We start from the raw sequence: 16400 nt of genomic DNA, 5'->3' as shown, positions 1-16400 counted from the left end.
TTTCATGTTCCTCTCCTGCTTCTCTTTTTCCTTGAATTCATGATGTTCCATCACTAGTCAAAACACTAGGAGTGTGTTCTTTCTTTCTCTTTGTGCTTCGTTGCTCAGATTCTGATCACAGTGATAAATAACATTTCCAAAAAATTACTGCTATTGATTTTGGTTATGTTGACTGAACATCATCAAAGACAAAAGATTTTGGAAAGATGTTGAAGTATCCAAATTCCGTGAAGTGTTATTTAGAGTCACCGATGTTTAGAAAGGAAAAAGACTTTTGGTGGGCCATCAAGTAATATCACTATTATGTAAACTGCTACTATGTGATGAAGATATCTGAATAGTACCAAGACTCTGGATGGATGAAGGATTATGCCTATCTTCATGTAGTGAAATTTTCTTTGATGGATTGTCATCAAAGGGCCTCAGCTTGTAGACTCTGATCAAATTAATTAATAGCATTTCCTGGACATCTCATATCAATTTATCTTTGCTTGTAACATAGTAAATTATACAATAAGAACCATGAAAACCACTAGCAGCAAGCGTTTCTACGTCATCAGCTATTTTGTTCTAGAACTTTAAAAGTAATAATGCCTCCAGATTTCCTCCCCAGTCAAAATTCCTTCTCTTGGTTACTTTAAACTCATCTAGAAGGACAGCATCAATTTGTTTTTTATATACATAAAATGAATCTTAAGCTCCATAGCTGACTGGATTGTAGCTGAAGCTGGCATATGATAAGCAACTATATTGGTATAATTCACATTGTTTGCATCAAATGGAAACAAATTAGTTGCTCTGAATCCTGCTTGAACATTTGCTCCATTTTACATTCTGAAATAATTTGTAACAAAATAGCAGGTACCGCAGATTTTGAAATATTAAACCTCTTGTTGTCAGAACACAATGTCTGAAATAGTTTTTTTTCATTAGTCCAAAGACTGCTACATCTAGTAGATGTAAGATACGTACAGAATTAGGATGTAAAGTGGGAAATATGATGTGGTTTTTCCAGCAATATCTGCTCAAATGGAGAGTCAGTCTGTCTAAAAATATTACAGCAGGCTGGGGAATCTCAGTTTCTTGCAAGAACGAGTAAAATACATTCTTTATGTGCTTGAAGGAACTTTCACAGCTCATCTGTCCATTTTCCATTTTTCTAATGTGCATATCCTCTAGTACCAATCACTGCAAACAATGGTCTGAATCAGAGTTAGAAGACTCATTATAAGCTTGACAGCCCTGAGGATCTATGATTAAATCCCCTTTAGGAGCCAGGTGTTGGTGGTAAGGTCCTAAGGGACCAAACTGCTAAGGTCATCGGGCCCTAGGCTTACACACTACTTAATCTAACTTAAACTAACTTACGCAAAGTCAACCAATCCTTTTTCTCTCTCTTAACAATGTGTGCCACAGTACCCAGAAAACTTTATTGAAGATATACCAGAAATTGTATTTCTTAATGGTGCTCTTGAAGTGTTGTACAACTGTCTCTCAACAATAACTTCTAGCACATTTTTATCTCAACCGGGAGAATACTGAAATCTCTTATTCTTTGGCTGACTTACTTTTCCTATAAGTAAAACACAAAGACCTTGAGTTAAAAACAGTATATTTTTCATAGTTCTTACTGCATATTGTTCTATGTTACAAGCATAGCTCAATTAATATGATATGTCGAGGCAGTGCTATGAATTAGTTCTAAGATGGTATAAAAAAGTACCACAAGTATTTCAAATAAGCTTGCTTAAATAAAATAAACGTAGTTATACTGGCCAGGAGTTTTCAAATTGAGTGTTGCGGCTCCCTGGGATGTTGCAGCCTTACATCATGGTGTCACAGTGGTTCCACAAAAATAATAATTTGGTTTATTAGCTTTCTGAATGAAGGAACAATGTGTGTACCAGTACTGATATCTAGAGACGGAGAAAAAAAGTGTTGTTGCTATGGCAGTGTGTTACATTTCAGTTCATCATACTAAGCAGGTCATTTGTTTTTATTCAGTAATAATAAAGATTAGTTTTGTTGAATGCACATCATTTTTAATTGTTGTTTGTCCTCTGTGATCTGTGTTGACCTTTATTAAATAGCAACCACTTACATCGAGATGTTTCCAACAAATGTGTACTGATGTGGGGACTGAGCACATTTTCCTAATGTACTACAGCAACTCTAGTTGGCTTTAAGGAATATTGTTCAAGAGAAACATCTGACTAATGAGAAGTTCGCAGACAGTGACCGTTTTCATGCTGGCGTATCTTTGTGGCATCTTTGAAAAACTAAATTCATTGAATGTATCCCTTCAAGGTAATGAGAATTCTGCAGCTTCCAGAAAAAAATTTCAGCTTTTAGAAAGCATCTACTACAGTGGAAGAAATGGTGGAGGATAAATATGTACATTACACTTTCTCCACTCTTCACACGGTTTCAGCAGACAGCAACTTTCAGTTATGTGAAGAATTGAAGCCTGTGTTTGTGGGTCATTTAACTAAACTCAGTGATGACTTTCTGAAGTACTTTTCAAAACAAGTTGATCAACACAACAGCAACAGAGATGCTTTCCTTTCAATGCAGAACTTCCATCAACATTCATCACTGAAGAGCGAGAGCAATCTGACTATTATGTTTCTCCAGATTCTACACTGAAATTGAAGTTTACTTCTTCATCACTGTCTGGGTTTTGGAGTTTAGTGAAGTAGGAGTATCTGCAAGTAGGTAAGAAGACCCTACCTACAAGCTGGGATGCCTTCTGCAACATCCTACTTATATGAGCTAGGTTTTTCAGCATTTGAAGTCATCAACACGAATTATATATTACAAATGAATGAGGAGAAAAAGATGCATGTAGCAACTTCCAATTTTGTGTCAAAATTTGAAGAACTGAATATGAAGAAGGAAGCTCATTTTTTCCCACTGACTTTGTTGCAAGACTTCAGTGTAAAAATATTACAAGATGATCGAAATGTGTTACTTCAACATTTTACAAAGAAATTTTTATCCCACATTTCAAGACGAATTTAGTGTGCAAAATGAGCCAAAGGTGCCTATGTTCAGATCAAGGGAGCCATTGGCCCAAAAAGTTTGAAAACCATTGATGCAGCCCAATTCTATATTACATAAGTTTTATATCAGTTTTTAAAAGGAGCCAAAACCGGACAGATATTTATTCACTTATGGCCACTGCATTGACATAAGAGGGTGATGAAAATAGGCCTATAGTACTTAACCTTACCTCTCAATAAATTAAGTTTCTTCTAATGTTCCATTTAAACATGTTGAATATTTTTTTAAATAAACATGGAATGCTTTGCTTAATGGAGAAAATCTACAAAACTCAAGTTCAACGCAGGTTTCTTCACAGGATGGTGACTCCAAAAAAAGAAAACACAAGGAAATACTATGGTAACCAACTGAATAGCATAATTAATGTTGGTTATAATAGAAAATTAAATGAAAACTATTCACTTTTTCTATTATACAGAAGTCCACAATATAAATTTTCTGCCACTTTTCTTTTACTAACCTGTTAACCTAGATGCAGACTGAAATTTATTCAGTTCTTCTTGGCATGCATCTTCAAAGTCTTGGGCAGTTTGCTTCACCACCTGATCTAAGTCTACATCTTTAATATCACCTTTTTTCAACAGCTCAGCTTGTTTCCTGATTTAAAACAACAACAATAATAAAAGTAGTAATAATGCCAAAAGACTGTAATTCAGTTATAGACCTATACACCAATATTTTTTCTAGGTGTTCTACAGAAGTTAATTTCAAAGTTACAACAAGATATATTTTGAAAGCTTATAGGCCTATAGTTGGCATACTTCAGTACATTATGAAATGATGAATTCTATAGTTGAAAGATAACATTACATGGGTAGGCCTAGAATAGATAACTAATAAAGACATACAGTACTGAATCAAAACAGGAGGAAAACAAATTTATGGCAAAACTTGACTAAAAGGAGAAATAGTTTGACAGGACATGTCCTGAGGCATCAAGAAATAGTCAATTCGGTTATAAGAGAAGTGGGAAGAATCAATTGTAGTGGGAGGCTAAGGCTTGACTGCAGCGAGCATGTTCAAATGGGTGTAGGATGCAGCAGTTATGTAAAGATGAATGACCTTACACAGGATAGACAAGGTTGGAGAGCTATATCAAACCAGTCCTCACAGTAACAAAATTCAAAATTTTTTGTAAATCGGCAACCATGTCTTACATGCATTTTTATGATCAATGTATAGTCCATAAGATGTAGCTACTTCCACACAGCAAGTTATAAATATACAAGGTAGATTTGGCACACTTACAATAAATTAAAAAAAATGACTTAATAACAATGTTGAAATGGAATTGGTTTTGACGAGCAATTACTGTCCATGCGTTCAGGCTATACATATAATTATTTCTGCTACTTTTCAGGGCAACTGTAAAACGTAGTAAAAGAACACACAGTCTCACTAAAATATTCAAAAAGTTATGACAATACATGACCAGTTCACATTTTCATGCTATACTTTAATTTTTAATATTTACTTAGAGTTACGTGTAAGAAGAATTTCAAGGTGATTTGAAGCAGTTCATCCAACTGAAAAGGACCAACACAGATACTCCGTGTTCTTTAAAAGGTGCAGATACGTTTGTTTACAGGTAATACAGCAATGTGTTACTGTGACTGAAACACGTCAATATATTCCATGCAAAGTACCTGTCTCGCTCGTGACGTATTTCATGATCGCTTTTCATGCTGTTCTCGAACTCAATAGTTTGCAAGTACTCCGAAAATCGTTTCTCTATGTCCGTCATATCAGCTGTAATAATCGGGTCTCTCTCCAAACATACGCCGCTCAGCAAATCCCATCTTTCTTTTCCTGAAGTACTGCAACATCTAATATTTCCTTTAAACCAAGAAGTTGCAAAAGTGAATTATTTACCACGTTATGAACTGTGATAACCAAAAAAAAAAATAAACGCAAATTCTTATCAGCAACTCCGTACGAGAGAATTTGATGCGAAACAGAAATTTACCTTTGCAGGTAACGCGTGTTCCTACACAGACTCGTAGTAAGGAAAACACACGCGAGTTTATCATTTTCATGTTTACAAACTTCACACGTAAACATCCGAACACCCGCCAGAAACACTGGTTGGTTATAAATCTCGAAGATACTCCATTAGTATACTACATGATGAGCCTAAATCAAAGATGACTATAGGAAAGATGTTCCTAAAACACATGCGTCTTCACCAGGTTTCCATTAACGTGCCGGCAATTATACTTCAAGCACGCGTATTGACCTGCATTTAATTCTAGTTATCATTATTTGTTTATTGTTGTTTTCATTTTTGTTTATATTCCCCGACGTCACTTTGCCATGCTACCTCAAGAAAAGTCATAGGCCGTTATCTCAAAAGATCCCAAAAAACCTTCATTTTATTTTATTCTTTCACCTAGGACACTAGAAAGCCTATTGATTATTGCTTCACTGAAGTTAAGTTGGTACCAGTACAAATAAGCCCACTCAATACAAAAATTACATAGCGCACAAGCCTCAGTAAAACGATAAATTCCTGCTCGTACTGGACTTGACAGGCAAAATAATAGACACTGCACAAAACGTAATTATCAGTGGGCCTACAAGGAGACGTTAATGAAACATTAAATACCACAGGCAATATGGACTACATGTGCTATTCTGAAATTCATATTTTCTATTACTATCATCAGAGATCGGTTAATAATGCTTATAACATTTTCAACAAACTGAAACAATTCCTTTACAGAAAGCAGCAACATTTCAGTACCATTATTTAAACAATGAGTCCAAGTATTTCTTCAAAAGACACATGTAAAAATGCTGAAGACACATGTAAAATTTATTATCTTGCTAAGGAGAGATATTAGGATTTTGGTTCCATCATTTTGTTTTCAGGTGGGTTGTATTTCCACCCTCATCAAATGGTTTGCTCATCATACAAAATTAATATCGTCAAAAAGTTTTCTCACAAGAAAAATATGAAATAAATAATTAATTCTTCCTCATTTTCAGAGCTTTGAAACACATACTGTTCTCCTCATTTTGAGTTTCTGTTTTTATTTGCATCTTCAGTTTTTTGACGATCATACTTTCATTCCATGTCAGCTGAACACTATAGTGACATAGACTGCTCCCCACAGACTCTGAAGTGAAATGAGAAGCTAACACTCAATCGAAATGTTCGAAAATTTATGACCCCAACAAATAAGTCCTGGGAGCACTCCTTCAAAAAATCGATAGTAATTAGGGGATACTGGGTCCATGTTGCTACGGACATTAAAGGGTTGTCCCAACTGACCAAAATTCATTGTAATCATAAGTGCAGCCAGTAACAAAAAATATGAATTGATATTATCACAACATAAATTCTGAACAATTAGAGATAAAAGAAGATTAAAGCATGAAACCTTTAAACAGGCTCAATTACATACAACAACTGTAGTATCAATTTGACAAAACTCGGAAAGTCTGTGCGATAACGCCTACAGATTACTGTGGTTCAGATGGTAATAAGGCCACCAGTGATGATGCCTCTAGTAGAGGCTAACGCCATTTGTCCCAACTGACATTTGAAGTTACACACAGTTTACGTGTTTTCACTCAGACAGCATCTCACCATTTCCACCTTTCTTCGCACCATAATACGTTATTGAGGCTTGTCCGCTATCCCATTATGTTTGTCATGGAGCCAACCAGCAGGTAGAGCACCTATTCCCCCATTGCGAGTTTGTGATGAAGGCTGTATGCACCAATATTGATAGCATGTCATCCAGTTCATTTTTTAACTTGCTTGGGCCACAGCTCAGGCTCCTCACTTCGCTTCAGTTGCTGCAATGTAAAAATCATGTTCTAATACTCGGGAGTAAACTGCCTACAATTCATGAGAGGATTTTGTTTGAGAGTACTGTCTTTGGGTCAATTGTATTGCCTATGGTTGTATTTGTGCTGTCAATAAACAAGTGTTTAACTGTTTCAGTTTGTCCCCCTGTGTAGTAATCACTACACAAGTAGCGACAAAGGAATTCGGTGAGCTCCTTTTTGAACAGTACATTCGACAGAGCCTGGAACAAATGATAAAGAGTGCCATCAGCGAATGGCACTTTGAAGTTACACAGTTCTGAATAAGTGCCACGAATTTCTCAGTAGATCATGGATAACATAACTTCCATGGAAACTGTACTTCTAAGCCTGCTGGGATGCCAGTCATGGATGGAATAAATTGAGCAAGAAAACACTGCCATGGTTGGAAGGGTATTGTCAGAACTTCTTGAATGCCAGCAGCAGCCACATTTGGCCCAAGCACCATCATTCCCAGCCCAAGAGGAATCAGCGGAAGACTAGGACCCACATGCAAAGTGGCTCCAACAACATTTTGAAAGTTTTCAATTACAGGATGCCAACACTATAAAAGCTCTCTTATATGAATGTATGGTGTCTGTTCTTTCTGGCATGTTTGAAAGAACACAAGCGACACATTCATATAATCAGTTCAACCTGATGGCCAACGAATCCACAACCTTCTGTATAGGTGCACATTTACATTCGGCGACCAATGGGAATCTAAGATTAGTGTGCATGGAGGACATGGACAGGGACTGTGGGTAGGTGGTGCTAGGTGGGAATGTGAGTCAGCTGGGAAGCATACTGGGACTGTCCATGCATTTGCTATAAACACTATGTGGGGATGGCACAGTGCTTAATGCACTGCCACAGTAAGCAGGGGATCTCGGGTTCGAGTCCCTGTCTGGCACACGTTTTCACTCATTGCCACTGATTCCTCATAGAGTCCCAGTGCAGCAGATGCCATTAGTTCCTTCTCTTGCCTTGCCTTTTTCCCCTTCACCTTCATTTCACATAAAAGCTCTCATCTTGTTGTCTTGGATCAAGTCGAAAACTTATAGATTTTTATGTAAATTCATACCAGTGACTGAACTCTCTCAGTTGCTATTTGAGGAAATGTGCAATTTACTAATCACATATCACCACCGACATCGACATGTGCATGTGATTGTGTCTAGGGTAGAAATTTATCAGGGTTAAAAAAAAAAAAAAAAAAAAAAAATCAACCCTAATCAGACATACAGGACATGGGCTGCATAACTGCACGGCCTAAGTGAAAAGTGTCATTTTGTCTCTTCCAAACATAATGAATCATATGCTGATATTATGGTTCAGTATGCCATTCTGCCCTGGAGTAGGAGGTTAGACAGCAAGCTTTAAAGTTTGACTCATAAACTGAACAAATTCTAGATCTTGTTACAAGTCAAGGATGTGAGAACACATTGCAGTATTGTGCCAGTCTTCCACAATTCGTTCTTGTCAGCTGTAACAAGAGCCTGCAGACATAAACTTGCATGTTGCCAGCAGTTTTGTACCCAGTAAATTGTTTATCACAGTGCACATCCATGATCACTGGTATGGCTACAAGTAGATACTGGCACTGGCACTTCACTTCTCAGTATGCAAATGCATTTGAACATTGGTGCACCTCTCTGTCTCCAACAACTAGGCACTTATGAAACTACAACAAGGAAACCATTCCTATCCAATGTCAATTTACTAATGACGCTAAGTACAAAAGATAACTTATCTAGTAGTCAATAGCAGCTCAGAAGAAAATCTCTCTGGTCTAGACGCATTTACATCATTTGGTTTTACTATCACAGATACTGCCAATTTAGTGTCAAAGTGCCTTTTCAGAACTTAGAGGCGTTATGCAAGGAATATTCCAACATCTTCTGGACTTAGTTGTGCAAAAGGGTTCACAGTCCACATTAAACTAAAACCTTCCACTCACCTTCGCTTTTGCCAAACACATCCTGTTCTACTAGCTCTCCACAAACTGGTTAAAGAAGAACTTTATTGACTACCACTCACTGAACCATCATATAATAATAATACTAATAGCTTTATTCAACATCGTATGGTACACTGCACATCTACAAAGAAACAGTAATGATTAAAGTTATATGTACAATACACAAGACACATTCTTCTGAACACTTCATTAATTTACAACAAAATTACAATAAGATGTTTACTGATTTCTATTCACATAATTTCAGAAAGCATTTGTTGTTCTTCATATAAGTATGGTACTCTTCTAATGTGTAGAAAGGGTGTTTTACTAAAAATTTCTTAAGCTGATGTTTCAGTTTAATTGTAGGAAGAGCCATGACTGCACTAGGCAATGCATTAGCTAATTTTATACCTGCGTACTGAGGCCCCTTTTCTTAAAGTGCTGGTCTGTGGCTGCCAATGTAAAATCTTTCTTTATTTCTAGTATTGTACTGGTGGAAATCTGAATAAGTGTTTGGATGCAGTCTCTTCACAAGCAATATGGCTTTTAGAATGCATGTGTTTATAACAGTTAACACCTCTGTTTTTGGAAACAAGTTGCAACAAGATTCCCTATATTTTGCTCCACAGATTATTCTCACACCCCTTTTTTTGAAGAATAAGTAGCTTATCTAGATTAGCTGTGATTGTTGCCCCCCAAATTTCAATACCGTAGTTCAAGTGAGAGGAGAAAAGAGCATGGTATGCAGTCTTTAGGACTATGGTGTGTCTACAGAACCTGCTAATAGTACTGATTGCAAGTATATTTTTTTACAACTTAGTAGCTAGGGAGTCAATATGTGTGTCCCATTTCAGATTGCTTTTGGATTGTTACACCAAGGAATTTTACACTAGACTCTTTCTTTAACAATTCGTTGCCCATGTATAATTTAATTTCATTATTCAAACTACTTGTGTTAAACTCCATCAAACATGTCTAGTCAATGGACAACATCCCTCATGGTCATCAAAAAACTGTCTGGAAAATTATGTCTATGAAGTGGCTTCAAGAAAATATTTCTCAAAAACTGACTTGTGCCCCTAGGCTTCTTGTAGCTTCCTCTTGATGAAGAGTCGATTAGCTCATAGTGGTCAACACACCATATGGTCTCTTTAAATACAAGCACTTAGTGAAGTGTTGGCAGAAGTGCCAACACTGTTTTGTTTGAGGAGACCGAAATGCACGCTAAAAGCTCACGCAGGCTGGCGTGAGGTCTGAAACAGGATACGTAATGAATGCTATAAAGAAAAGTATGTAGCTTCTGGAATACTTAACTTTAATCCACATTTGTAGAACATCTCACGTTACTGTACAGGCTTTATAATCACAATATCAATTGGTAATGGCGCCTTGCTAGGTCGTAGCAAAAGTAGCCGAAGGCTATGCTAACTATCGTCTCGGCATATGAGAGCATAGTTGTCAGTGAACCATGGATAGCAAGGTCGGCTGTACAACTGGGGTGAGTGCTAGTACGTCTCTCTAGACTTGCCGTGTGGCGGCGCTCGGTCTGCAATTACTGACAGTGGCGACACGCGGGTCCGTCGTATACTAGCGGACCGCGGCCGATTTAAAAGCTACCACCTAGCAAGTGTGGTGTCTGGCAGTGACACCACATTCCTCCCCCGCAAATTGGCGAACGGTGGTGTTATAAGGCCTCCGCCCACCGTGGGGAGGACCCCATGTTGACGTATGCGACGAGGTGGGGAGCCTAACAACAGGCGAGGCTGTGCCACCCGCACCCGGCCATTCGGTCCAAGGGGAGCTAGGAAACGCCTGAAAACCTAGTCCAGGGTGCACGCCAACATGAGGTGTATGCGCCCGTAGATAGTCAGGAGGGGCTGAAGGGTCGACCTCCATCGAGTCGTAGCACCCAACTGGCGAAGACGACATCTGGTCCGGAGCGGGCAAGAGTTCCACGTCGGAGGACAACCAGTCACGGGAAGCGATCGGCGGCGCGTGACCCATGGAGGCGCCCGGCGGTTGCAGCGACGCGTCCACTGCGGGCGTCGCCGGTGGGAGAACAGGCGGCGGTAGTGGCTGCGGCGGCGGCGCGACGCCATGGAGCAAAATGGAAGGCATCGTCGGTAACACCTGGGGATGAGGCGAACCAGTAGATGGGTCCCCAGGGCGCTGACCGGATGGCACCGTCGCTGAAAGCAGATGGGGAGCGGCAGTACCCGCGTGACGACAGAGGTGCAGCTGATTGAGATGCCGACGCACCTCACCAGAGGCCCCCAAAACCAGGTACATAGTGCGGCCAAGGCAGCGAAGAATGCGCCCTGCGAGCCAACGCCGTGAACCTCGCCGGGAGCAAAAGCAAGTGTCTGTCGCTGCACCGGAACCTGATGCGGCGGATGCAGCAAAGACATCAAGGTTCGATGAGGACGACCGTGCAACAACTCAGCCGGCGAGCGACCATCTCGGGACTGAGAGCGATACAAAGATAAAAAGAGCAACAACGCGTCCTCCCGAGAATGCGACTCTTTCAACTTCAACATCTGTGACTTGAAAGTCCTGACCAATCGCTCAGTGGCACCGTTTCACTGCGGCGAAAACGGCGCGGACGTCAGATGTTGAATACCATTGGCCTTGCAGAATGACTGAAATTCTGCGGACATGAATTGTGGGCCATTGTCGGAAACAATAGTCTGCGGAAGACCTTCGATGCAAAAGATAGTGGACAACGCTTGGATGGTGGCAGAAGACGTCGTGGAAGACATCCGGACAACAAAAGGAAAATTACTGAAGGAATCGACAACAACCAACCATCGAGCATTCCAGAATGGACCAGGAAAATCTATGTGTAAGCGTTGCCAAGGGGAAGTGGCTTTCAGCCATGCAAAGAATTTCCGCGGTGGTGCGGATTGTTGTTCGGCACACGCCATGCAAGAAGAGCACATATTCGTTCGGCACACGCCATGCAAGAAGAGCACATATTCGTAATCGCAGCGTCGATTCCGAACCAAGTACAGTGCTGACGAGCAAGTTGTTTCGTTCGCACTATACCCCAATGGCCTTGGTGTAGAAGCTTTAAGACAGAGGACTGTAATGAACGTGGGACCACGACCCTGGACTGATCATTCTCAGAACGCAACATCAAAACACCACGTCGTACAAAAAGTCTCTCCTTGTGAACAAAAAATCGGCGAACCAACGAATCCTCCATCCGTGACTTTGACAAGGGCCATTGCGTAGCAACAAAACGCAAAACGGTAGCAAGGACAGGATCAGCAGCTGTGGCTGTAGCTACACGACGAAAATCAATCGGAAACGATTCGACCACATCATCGGTTTCCGAATCAATGAACATGCAAGCAAATTCAGAGGAATCAAATGCTCTATCCTCAGCAACAGGTAAACGGGACAACGCATCGGCGTTTCCGTGCTTAGCAGTGGACCGATACAAGATATCGTAGCGGTACTGCGAGAGGAAAATAGACCAGCGAATGAATTTCTGTGCTGTACATGGAGGTACAGGCTTGGTCGGATGAAAAAGCGACGTCAAAGGTTTGTGGTCTGTGATGATGGTAAAGTGACGACCATACAAGAAGTCATGAAACTTGGTAACACCAAATACGAGAGCCAAAGCTTCTTTCTCGATCTGTGAATAATTTCTTTGCGCTGATGAGGGCAATTTGGACGCAAAGGCAATAGGGCGACCATGCGAACCATCTTTGTGCGCAAGCACAGCACCGATCCCGAAATCCGAGGCATCTACCATCAACAAAAGGGGTTTCTGGGGATCAAAAGGCGTAAGGCAAGTATTAGCAAGCAACGTCGATTTCAATTGGCGAAAGGCGCGTTCGCATTCCGTCGACCAGACGAACGGAACACCTTTACGGTGTAAGTGATGAAGCAGAGCTGAAATGGAGGAGGCATGGGGGATATATTTGTTGTAATACTTTACTTTACCCAGCACACTCTGTAGCTGCTTCAAATTCTGCGGCGAAGGAAAGTCTTGTATGGCATGAATGTGCTCGGGACTGGGATGTATGCCTTGGGCATTGGGTATATGTCCCAGATATGGCAAATCACGAGCAAAAAACACACATTTGTCCTTCCGCAAGTGAAGACCATTTTGTCGCAAGACCTGAAATAATGTTCGGAGATTGTCTAAATGTTCGTCTGCCGTCTTTCCGGAGATCACAATATCATCCAGATAGTTTGCAGCAGTAGGGACCAATGCACAAACAGTTTGTAAATATTGCTGAAACAATGCAGGGGTGGATGCACAACCGAATGGCAGTCTTTTGAATCCGTACAAACCAAGATGCGTGTTAACCACCAATACACGCTGGGATTCTTCGTCCACTGGTATTTGCAAGTACGCATCTGCGAGGTCCAACTTCGAAAAATATTTACCCGGGCACAGTTTGTCAAAAAGATCTTCCGGGTGGGGTAAAGGAAAAGTTGCAGTCACAAGTTGTGGATTCACCGTTGCCTTGAAGTCCACGCAAAGTCTCAATTTTCCGGAAGGTTTTTGCAAAATTACTAAGGGTGAAGCCCAGATAGAAGCCTGCACACGTTCAATTACACCTTGTGATTCCAAATCGTGTAATGTGTTTGCGACCTCATCACGCAATGCATGGGGAACATTGCGCACTCTGAAAAATTTCGGTTGCGCGTTTACTTTCAGTTCCAAATGTGCTTCATAGTTCTTAGCGCAACCAAGGCCCGGTGCAAAAATGTCTGCAAATTCGTCACATAGACGAGAAACACTGGCTGAAGGCACAGTCTGGTTCACTGATAGGACCTGATTTACGATAGACAAGTTAAACAACTGAAATAAATCTAAACCAAACAAGTTCACTGCAGAAGAAGAACGAAGGACGTAAAATGACACAAGTTTTGTTTGTCCCTTGTATGTTGCAAGAAGGCTGCACTGTCCTAACACAGGGATCTTGTGACCTGAATATGTAGTTAGCTGAACATTTGCGGCACGCAACAGAGGTGCGCCCAGTTGTTTGTACGTGTCTTTATTGATTAGTGAATCTGCAGCTCCGGTATTGAGCTGGAATGGGATCACACGTCCGTCAAAGTCCAAATCTACAAAAAGTTTATTGTCCTGCTGACGACAAGAGTGACTGTTTTGTGCAACGTGAACTGACACTGGTACAGAATCACTTGCGACTTGACGTGATTTCCATCGATGTTGACGCACACTTGTTGTGGGATGAACACAGTCACTGTTAGAGAGAGAAGCACTGGGTGGAGTGGAATTAACTACATGGATGTCCATGGGCAAAGGTTCATGAGCCCAAGTATTCTTGATTCGATTCCAGCGCGAAGCAAAGGGCCTGGAATGGTTGTGAGTGTCCGATCTGAGCTTTTTCTGGCAAACACTTTGAACATGACCTTTCTTATTACAGAAAAAGCAAATAGCTTGGCGTGACGGGCAATTCTCAACCGAATGTCTAGTAGCACACAGCAGGCATGATTTTATCACTGCATTTGCTTGCTTACGTGGCACACGTGGCTGCACGGAAGGGTGCGAGGACTGTTTACGGTTCCGAGCAGCTCGCCCGGAGGGCTGGTTAATGTGACACACAGCTGGCGAAGTTTCAAATGATTCCTGAGCAAAGTCAAGTGTGTCTTGCCTATCCAATATGTCTATCACTTGTTGAAGGGAGGGATTGACTAGTTTCAAAATCTGTTCCCTTATGCGAACATCAGAAACGTTCTGTGCAATTGCATCACGCACCATAGTATCTGAATAAGGGAGTCCACATTCACACTCAAAAGCACAATCCCTTGTAAGGCCTTGCAAAGTTGCAACCCACTCCCGATTAGTCTGACCGGCCGTACGTTTTGTACGAAAGAATGTATACCTTTTTGCAACTACATTAACTGATTCTTTGAAATAGGCATCTAAAGCAGACAAAATTTCTTCGTAGGACAGAGTTGCTACGTCACGTTGGGGAAACAATTTCACTATCACTCTGTACGTCTGGATGCCGACACATGATGATAAGTGAGGCTGCCGCTCGTTACCTTGAATTCTGTAGGCTGTGAGATGGAATCCAAATTGGCGTGACCACTCCGTCCATGTTTCCATTGCCGCATTGTATGGACGAAACTGGGGTGCAACAGCATGTTGTGGCTGCAGTAGCGATGAAGCAGCGGCGGTCGCATCATTTTGCAGTGCACGTTGACCCTGGATGAGCTGTCCAAGGGCATCCAATAAGGCCTGCGTCTGCTGATTCTGCAAGCGATAAAATTCGGACAGTAAATCTGGAGAATGTGACGAAGCCATGACACAAGTAAATGAGGGCAAAGCAAGTATAAAGAACAAGATCCTTTTTGAGACTCGTCGCCAATATGAAGTGTCGGTGGAAGTGCCAACACTGTTTTGTTTGAGGAGACCGAAATGCACGCTAAAAGCTCACGCAGGCTGGCGTGAGGTCTGAAACAGGATACGTAATGAATGCTATAAAGAAAAGTACGTAGCTTCTGGAATACTTAACTTTAATCCACATTTGTAGAACATCTCTTGTTACTGTACAGGCTTTATAATCACAATATCAATTGGTAAAGGCGCCTTGCTAGGTCGTAGCAAAAGTAGCTGAAGGCTATGCTAACTATCGTCTCGGCAAATGAGAGCATAGTTGTCAGTGAACCATGGATAGCAAGGTCGGCTGTACAACTGGGGTGAGTGCTAGTACGTCTCTCTAGACCTGCCGTGTGGCAGTGCTCGGTCTGCAATTACTGACAGTGGCGACACGCGGGTCCGTCATATACTAGCGGACCGCGGCCGATTTAAAAGTTACCACCTAGCATGTGTGTTGTCTGGCGGTGACACCACACTTAGTACCTGGGATTGTCAGTGTTCCTGCCATATTTCAAAGATTTCTTGACCAATTAATGCAAAATATCCCATGCTGTATAAATTATGTTGATGACTTATAGTAACTGGACCTTCCACAGAGGCACATCCCAGGAATTTGTGTATGCTGTTCCACACAATCCAAGAAGCAGATTGAAAGTATAACCTCAAAAAATCTCAGTTTTTCCAGTGTTGAACATTTGGGACTTGCAATTTCGCATGAAGGGATCAAACCAATGATCATCGAAATACCACCTCAGCTGAAAAACATCAAGGAACTGTTATTTTTTCTATAGAAGGTTTCCTACTACAGTAAGTTCATCCAGCATGCTTCAAAGATCACTCACCTATGAAAAAAGTGTACCCCATTTGCTTGGACATGATATTGTAGGACTACATTTCAAACTTTGAAATTTTCTTTCGCTCAGCCCTTGTTTAGCTACCTTCCATTTCATATTCACAATGTTGGTAGTTGCAGTTGATGCCTCAGACTGTGGGACTGGGCCTGTGCTGGCACATTGATATTCTGATGGGACTGAGAAACTGATGGCTTATGCTTTCAGGACATTTATGGCTGCCCAAAGGCATTATTCCCAAAATGAAAAAGAAGCTTTAGCCATTATATATGCACTCACGAAATTTCCATTGTTTTTGTATGGCATGAAGTTTCATCTGAAATGACCACAAGCTGCTAATTTC

General features: G+C 41.0%; 1 protein-coding gene across 1 annotated transcript in view; it reads right to left on the bottom strand.

Annotated features, from left to right (window-relative positions):
- LOC126101027 (39S ribosomal protein L46, mitochondrial) overlaps window positions 1-5184 on the bottom strand; it is a 40534-nt gene extending 35350 nt beyond the window's left edge. Inside the window, exons 1-3 of the mRNA XM_049911692.1 lie at window positions 5030-5184; window positions 4710-4899; window positions 3524-3660 (exon numbers count right to left, since the gene is read on the bottom strand). Of these exons, the coding sequence (XP_049767649.1) occupies window positions 3524-3660; window positions 4710-4899; window positions 5030-5099 (397 nt within the window). The 5' untranslated portion in view covers window positions 5100-5184. The remainder of the gene's footprint in view (window positions 1-3523; window positions 3661-4709; window positions 4900-5029) is intronic.
- Window positions 5185-16400: the final 11216 nt, after the last annotated feature.

Source organism: Schistocerca cancellata, chromosome 9 (assembly GCF_023864275.1).
Source record: "Schistocerca cancellata isolate TAMUIC-IGC-003103 chromosome 9, iqSchCanc2.1, whole genome shotgun sequence".
NCBI lineage: Eukaryota > Metazoa > Arthropoda > Insecta > Orthoptera > Acrididae > Schistocerca > Schistocerca cancellata.
Note: the sequence above shows the minus strand (reverse complement) of the source record. Positions and strands in the feature narration are given on the sequence as shown.